General features: G+C 49.7%; 1 protein-coding gene across 2 annotated transcripts in view; it reads right to left on the reverse strand.

The window, feature by feature from the left end:
- The window catches only part of KCNAB2 (potassium voltage-gated channel subfamily A regulatory beta subunit 2), a 105,152-nt gene that overhangs the window by 9,831 nt on the left and 87,248 nt on the right, over positions 1-8,073 (reverse strand). For both annotated transcript variants that reach the window (XM_036744661.1, XM_036744660.1), the window contains 4 exons: positions 6,861-6,946; positions 3,330-3,450; positions 2,489-2,583; positions 210-330 (listed from right to left, as the gene is read on the reverse strand). In XM_036744661.1, coding sequence (XP_036600556.1) covers positions 210-330; positions 2,489-2,583; positions 3,330-3,450; positions 6,861-6,946 — 423 coding nt within the window. The remainder of the gene's footprint in view (positions 1-209; positions 331-2,488; positions 2,584-3,329; positions 3,451-6,860; positions 6,947-8,073) is intronic.

An 8,073-nucleotide genomic window follows, 5' to 3' on the forward strand; every position in this document is an offset into this window, starting at 1 on the left:
GGTGGTGGTAACAGTGATGGCGGTGGCAGCGGTAGCAGTGGCAGATGGGAGGGGGTGGCTTTAATCAAACAAAAAGCCTTTCTTTGGGCTCTGTGGGGATGGAAGTCTGGGAAAGGGGATGCTGGGCTGGAGGAGGTCCCCGCGGGGCAGGCCATCTTTGTTCTGCTTGGACACATGTTGCCTCACTCCCAGCCCATCCTCCCTCTTACCGATGGCCAGCTGGGGGAGTGTACAGCCCAGACGCTCGGCGATGGCTTGGAGCTCCTTCAGCTTGGCCTGCTGACGTCTGCCCTCCTCACTCAGGATCTTGTCCTTTAGCCACTGGTACCCCTGAGATGGAGGCAGGGAAGAGGGAAGAGGAAAACACAGAGATCAGAGGAGGACCTCCTAAGGCCCACGGAAGAGAGGCAGCTGTGAGGATGTCTGCCTCTAGCATGTGCTCCCAGCTGAGCATTCGGTCCAGCTTGTTTCTTCCTCCTTTTCCCTCTCCGAGTCCTGAGGCTGCCTCAGGCCCCTTCCAGTCCAGCCCTCTTGGCCCTGTTTCTAAACCCAGACCAGGACACCCCATCACCCGCTCTGGGCATCTGTGGCACCCTAGCCTAGTCTCCTTCGGTCCTGAGGGCCACCAAGGAATGGACCAGGGATCAGAGGCCAGAGTCCATGACCTGCAGCACAGGAGGGTGGCCACCTCCCTGGAGGGCAGCTTCCTGTACCAGCTTCCCTGAGTTCTGTGGAATTGGAAGCTCAAGGCAAGGGGCATGCATCTGGTAAGGGGGAGCCAGGAATCAGGCCCCCAACAATGCTCGCACTCTGCCCCAACCCACTAAGTCATTCAATTCCACAATGGCTGGGAGAAAGACACCATGTTAGGCACCAGAAGCCTGCCCTCGAGGGGTTACATTCAACAGATGTAGGAATCAAACTTTGTCACTCAAGATGAGAGGGTTGCATTATCAGTGGCTTCTAAGGCCTCTTCCAGCCCTAAATCTCTAATCCTCCGGTCTGAAATTTGGGAAGGGAGAAAGAACTGACAAGTAGGAGAAGGGTGGGAAGAAGGGATCAGGGAAGGCTGAGCCCTGCAGGCAAGCGAGGGTTGGGAGAGATGGGGGGGGGCTGGGAGGACCAGACAGGGCAGTTGTTAAAATGCACAAAGGCAGGAGGAGATGGGGTGCTGAGCGTGGCTGGGATGTCCAGGGCATGAGGAGCACTTCTGTGGGCTGAGGCAGTGAGATAAGAAACGATGGGCTGAGTCCAAATTGGGGAGGGCTTTACATGTTAGCATGAGGTGTGTGCGTGTCATCGGTGAGGCAACAGGAAGCCACTGAAGGCTGTTGGGCAGAGGACAGACACGGTCAGGGCTGGGCCTTAGGATGATTATTCTGGTGAGAGGTGAAGACAGCCAGCTTGCATTTACATAGCACTGTCAGGTTTGCCAAGCACTTCTCACTGACTGCGCCACAACAGCCTGCCTCACCCTGGCCTGAACCAGGGCAGTGGCTCCTAATGAGGAGATGGAAGCAAGACATGTTGCTGAGGTCTGCCTGAGAGTCCTGGAGCAGAGGTCACAGGTCACAGGTCATAGGCTGAATCTCTTATCAAGCCTGGGAAAATACTTCCCTGAGCCCCCTTCCTTCTGCCCCCAATCTGGGAAATTGCCTGGTGTCATGGAGACGGCCTCGCCATCATGGCCTGGGCTCCCAAAATGAGCAGGAGCTTTGCATGGGGTCCAGCTCCTTCTCTGCGCCCCCCCCCCCAACACACCCTGCCATCTCCCACCCCCGCACTTTTGCTCATGCTGCTCCTTCTGCCTGGAATGCCTTCCTTCCTTTTCTTTGTTAAATTTCTCTTTAGCCTTTAAAGACCAACTCAAATGTTGCCTCCTCCAGGAAGTCTGCCCTCATCCTTCTGGGCAGTAGTGACTTCCCCTCTCAGGTCTCACCTAGTCTGCACCTCTCAGGTGCTCTTATCACAGAATATGCTTCAGTCTCCTAAGTTTATGTCTTAGCATCCTGGTAGCTCTTTGAGGGCAGGGACTGACTGGGGTTTACGTCTCCTCCAGAACCTGACATGATGCCCTGCACACAGCAGGCACTTAATAAGAAAAGAGCCTCTTTCCTGATCCCAGCACCTAGCACCAAGCATACAGTAGATACTCAACAGATGCTGGTTGCTCGACTGAATGCTGTGTGCCAAGGCACTTATAGGAATGGCCATGTAGCCTGGGATGGCTTCACTTAGACCACCTTGGGAACAGCAGCTCTGGGTGGGGTGGGGTTTCCTAGACCAGCACGGGGCCAAGCCCTGTACTTGGAGAGCTTAGTGATGCCAAGACAGATCACCAGTTCATTTATTGCCTGAGAGGTGGCCATGGCCCATTCTTAGGGAAGGCATGTGCTGGGCAGGGAGCAGGGAGTTGAGGGTCCTGGCCAAAGCTCCTTGGACCCAGCACCTTCTTGTTGCTCCCCAACCCAGGATGGACCTGCTTTACCTTCAGTGAGGCCCTTGAGTAGGGTGGGATCCCACTGTCATATTTTCCAGAAACAATTCCACATGCGAGAGGAGACCAGGTCATTGCACCCACACCTGTGATAGAGGAAAAAAATACAGGTTATATCTATCCATCCATCTATCTATCTATCTATCTATCTATCTATCTATCTATCTATCTATCTATCCATCTCTATCTGTCTATCCATCCATCTCTATCTATCTATCTATCTATCTATCTATCTATCTATCTATCTATCCATCTCTATCTGTCTATCCATCCATCTCTATCTATCTATCTATCTATCTATCTATCTATCTATCTATCTATCTATCTGTCTGTCTGTCTATCCATCCATCCATCTATCCATCCATCTCTCTCTTACCACTCTATCTATCCACCCTCCTAGATCTATTCCATCCATTTATTGATTGGTTACAATCTATGCATTCTTCTATCAATCCACTCTATCTACCCATCCGTCTCTCTATCATCTATCCAGGATCAAGTTTTGGGGTCAAGTTCATGCAGTGGTGTGGGCGAGGACCCCTGGGATGGGGCGCTTCCTTTAAGACATCTCTCTTCCATGGACATCCTCCCAAGTGTGATGTGGTGGAGAGAGGGCAGGACCCCTGGGGAAGCTCTTCCTGTGTGTGTCTCCTCTGGGCCCCAGCTCCCTTCTCTGAGGAAGGAAGGGACTGGCCTTGGGTGACCTTTGTGGTTCCCTTCTTTCCCATCTGGGATCTCTGGCTGATCTCACTCCCTCTAAGGTGATTCAGGGCCTGGGGGTGTCCAGAGGGTGGAGGCCAGAGTCAGAGGAGCTGGGAAGGCCAGGACCTACCTATCTTGTGGAACAACTCCGGGAGCTGCACCTCCACCTTCTCCCTCTGGAACATGTGATACTCAGCTTGTTCACAAATTGGGGGGATTAGGTTAAATTGCCGAGCCACTGAATATGCTTCCTGCCAAGGACAAGACCACACAGACACACAGCCTTTCACAAATCAGCAGGCCAACAAGCTTCAGGTCAGATACAATGGGTCATGTCAGTAAATCATGTGTCCAAAGTCAACTTATAAAGCGTAAAGTGCCAGGTATGTCAGAGGTCATTTAGTGGAAGCCTACTTTACAGACGAGGACACTGACTTGTCACAAGTCAGAGTAAGTGGCTGAAGGAGGATTTGAACCCATATCCACCAATTCTAAATCAAGCATTCTTTCCATTAAATCCAGGGAATGTGGACCCTACGTTGAGAGCTGCTTGGCTGGCATGTCCAAGGAATGAAGAGTAAGGGAGTGAGATAAGAAGCCATGGGCTTGGGGGTACTTCCATGGGTAGATGCCCATGTGGAGGGCTCTGCTCTGTCCTGGGCACCACGTCTCAGGAAGGGCCACGCAGACAGTAAATGTCAGGAGCACGGATTGGCTGTAGGACCCGCTTTGGGTCACAGAGAAAAGAAAGAAAAAAAGAAAACATTTGGGGTTTTCTTGGCAAAGATACTGGAGCGGTTTGCCATTTCCTTTTCCAGATCATTTTACATATGAGGAAACTGAGGCAAACAGGGTGACAGAGCTAGAAAGTGTCTGAAGTCAGATTTGAACTCAGGAAGATGAGTTCCCGACTCCAGGCTGGTGCTCTATGCACTATGGCGCCGCCTAGCTGACCCTACTATACTATGCTGTCTCTCTACAAAAAGAGAAAGGGAAAAAACACCCAGACCCCAGGATGAGAACAGAGAAGGCAGCGTGGTGGAGCAGAAGCAGCCCTGGGCAGGCATCTGGAGACACAGGCTCTCCTCTTAGCTCTGACAGCTGCCTAGCTGGCTGACCTCAGGGGCCGGGAACCTCCATCTGTGCCCAGGTCCTTATTAGCATAATTTGCAGCTAGGGGACCTTGCCCACTGCAGATGCTTGGAAATGGACAAGATGGATGTGCTCTGGAGGCCAATGCCACCCACAGACCTCTTAAGGTTATCTCCGGGAGCCAGACGTGGTGATAGTCAGGGAAGCTCTGTGTTCTACCAACGCCTGGGTCACCTCCAAACTGGAGTCCTGTAAAGAATAGATCCCACTGAACCCTCTGCTAGTGGTTGGGAGCTTTTGGACGGGTTGGGCTTAACTTCAAATGGGAATCCTGTTTGATTTTTTAAGGGAGTCGAGACCAGATTATGCATGGAGAGCTTAGAGAGGAGGGGGCCACAGGAGGAGACTCACCACTGAATGTTGAGGAGAATATTTATGAGACCAGCGCAAGAAAGCTGTGGGATGGAGACAGCTACAGCGAGAAACAGATGATTCCCTTCTTCCAGCCTTCTCCCCTGGCGCCATATTAAGTCAAGAAGAATCTAATGCACCCTGCTGTCTCGTCCCACCAGACCTCAGGATAATTAAGAGGCATGCTTCGGAACTGAGTTCCCGAGAGTTCTTGCCTCTTTAAATCATGATCAACATAAACACTTGCTCCAAAATACAGGGTCAGAGGGAGAGACAGGATGGCTGAGTGGGCCCTAATGCCTATTAGTTATATGACCTTGGGGTCAGTGGTTTGTTTTCTCTGAAGCTTTTCTCAGTTTCCTTCTCTGTAAAGTGGGTACGATAATACCTTCCCCAACTCACAGGGGGCATCATACACAACCAGAGGATTGGAGAGTTGGAAGGGGCCTTAGCATCCCCCAAACCCACATGCTAAAAGAATACCTGCTCCATCATCTCTGAGGAGTCATCCAGCCTCTGCTTGAGGACCTCCAGAGAAGGGGCAGCTCCTTCCTCTCTGGGATAGCTTCCTTGGTTGAACCTAAATTTGCCTCCCGGCCAATTCCACCCCCTGCTCTAGGTGCTGCCCACTGAGGTCAAGCAGCTCAGGTTGATCCTTCTTCCTTATAATAGTCATTCAAATACATACAGGAAGACATGATACTCCCCACCCCCTTCTCCAGTCTTCTCTCCTCCAAAGTGAGTACCCTCGGTTCTTCCAGTCAGTCCTCACTTGGCATAAACCCAAGGCCTTTTATCATTCTGGCTGCCCTGCTCTGGACATTCTGCAGTTTATCCACATCGTTAAAACAGGGCACTCAGAACCGATCAGGACCCCCCAGGTGTGGCCTGACCAGGGCAGAGGATGGCAGGATGACCACCTCCTAATTCCTGGACGCTAAACCTCTCTTAATACGGTCCAAGGGCAGACGATGAAGATCAGATGAGATAATGCCTGGAAAAGTGCTTGGTGTGCTACAAAGTACTACACCCAGGTGAAGTTTTATTAGTATATTATTATTATTATAATTTTTAAAAACTGAGGTTTAGTAGAAAAAGGCTAGGAAGACTTGGGTTTAAATGCCACCTCTGCCACTTCCTAGCTGTGTCATCATGATTGAGTCATCTGACATCTCTGAGCCTCATCAGTAACATGGGGATCGTAACATCCTGCTTCACAGGGGCTGTTAGGAGAATCAAAGGAAATTTTGGATGTTGAGAGGCAACGTAGCCTATTGGATGGGGCCCTGGATTTGGAGCCAAGGAGGCATGGGTTCAAATCTTGCTTCTGGTATTTGCTAGTTGTGTGACCCTAGGTAAATTCCTTCAGTGCCTCAGTTTCTCTACCTGTAAAAATGAAGGCTTTGGACTTGATGACCTCTATGTAGCCTTCTGGCTCTAATTCTAGGACCCACTGGTATCTCCAGAACATCAAGGGAATGTGAGGAAGGTCCCCCTCCCCTCCCCATGCCCCACCCGCTTGGCTAGATCTCTCCATATGTCGGATGTATGAAAGAACATGGAGAGGAGTTGTATCCGATGGCTTATGATCTGCACTATGGGACGGAGTACCCACATTGAAGAGACCCCAGATTCACTGGAGGACCAGTAATATCATAACCTAAAAAGTGCTATAATTATTTTTATGCATATATAGGATATTATTGAGAGGCTGCAGATAGAGAGCCAGCCCTGAAGCCAAGAAGACCTACCTCTGATGCATACTGTCTGTGTGACCCTGGGCAAGTCCCTTAACTTTGCAATGCACCAGGCAGCTAAGATGATAAATTACAGAACTGGGGCCTATCTATATTGGTAGAGGGTGTTTCCTTATTGGTAGTTCCCTATGCTAATGAAATCAGATCTCCAATCCCATCTCCTAAGGGATATTCTCATATATAAATATATATTTACATATGATAACTATATGATCATAGTTTCATAGGTGTGAGTCTGAATTGGTGGGGGGGGAGGTTCCCTAAATCAGTGAAACCACAAATCCAGCCACTATCCCTGACCCACAGTTTCACAGAGAGCTTGGCCCCTCTGGTCAGTCTTGACCAGCAGACCGGCCCATTGCCTTCTCAAAGGTCATTAAAGGTCGAGGGCCCCACAGTACCATTATCTCCATGGAGCTCCAGCGGGATGTACCCCAGTACATGGCCATTCCTTGGTTGATGACGTGTGTCATGGCTCGGACAGTCTCTGTCACAAAGGAAAGCGAGTGGGAAGAGGTTATGATGGTGTGCTGCCTGGGGAGCATCTGGAAAATTCAAGGGCAGGACACCAAAGGGAAGAAGGGAGAGACTTTACTGCAAAGACATCTTGCAAGCAGTGTATTTCCAGGCTTCAAACTTGGTTACAGGAGGGATTTTCAGGGGAAAGGAATTAAAAATGAACAAATAAACACAATGAAGCAACAAATAAACCCAAAAGGTCGATCTTAAAACAATTCCCCCAAACATTTAATTACAAATCTCTCTCTTAAAAAAAGGATCCTGTATGAATGTGACCTTTGAAGGTGGCAGATTAGGCTGAAATGAGGGAATGATGAGACCAGAGAGATGGGACTTAAGAATCCAACTATACTGGGTTTCTATTCTGGGGAAGAATAGAGATCATTCAGGTTGGATTAGGTCAGCCTAATGTGGTTACAATTAAAAAGGTGAAACACAGGAGAGAGTCACAGGGAAATGGTGCCTGATTTTATCCATTTTCATCTTCTTGATTCAGGTCCTACCTAATAAATACTGAAAACTAGAATGGAATGAACCAAATTATGGTATTCACCTGGTCAGAGTTGGGGCTACAGGATTAGGGGTCATCTGGTATGCACAGGGAGAAGGGGGCCAAGAGATGGCGTTTTCCCATTTAAGCTCATGCTCCTTAGGCAGGGGCCTGGGAGAGGAATCTCGCAAGAATGGCCTTGGATAACCAGGGTCTAATCCGTTTATTCAGATACAAATGGCATTCTGTGGGCAAGAGTTGGAAGATTGACCATCCTTCTCTTCCCGTTGCATTCTTCGCTTCCACCTTTTAAGGCAACTCCCATCACAGAATGGCAGATTCTTGGGGAGAAGTGGGAACTCCTGAATTTCGGTCCTTGGGGAGGAGTACGGCTGATCTAGACAGCCAGAGAGATAGAAGATGGGACTGAGGATTCAGTGGGATCTATACCTCCTTTCTAGGCTTGCCCTGAGTCAGCCACTGGGGATCCTGGTGACCCAAAGAATAAATACTTGGTAGTCTCTCATTGCCCTTTTAAAGAACAAAGCAAAGGTGGGAGAGGGGGGGCAGAACAAAGAAAAGAAAAGAAAAGAACATAACATGAA

Source organism: Trichosurus vulpecula, chromosome 2 (assembly GCF_011100635.1).
Source record: "Trichosurus vulpecula isolate mTriVul1 chromosome 2, mTriVul1.pri, whole genome shotgun sequence".
Taxonomy (NCBI): domain Eukaryota; kingdom Metazoa; phylum Chordata; class Mammalia; order Diprotodontia; family Phalangeridae; genus Trichosurus; species Trichosurus vulpecula.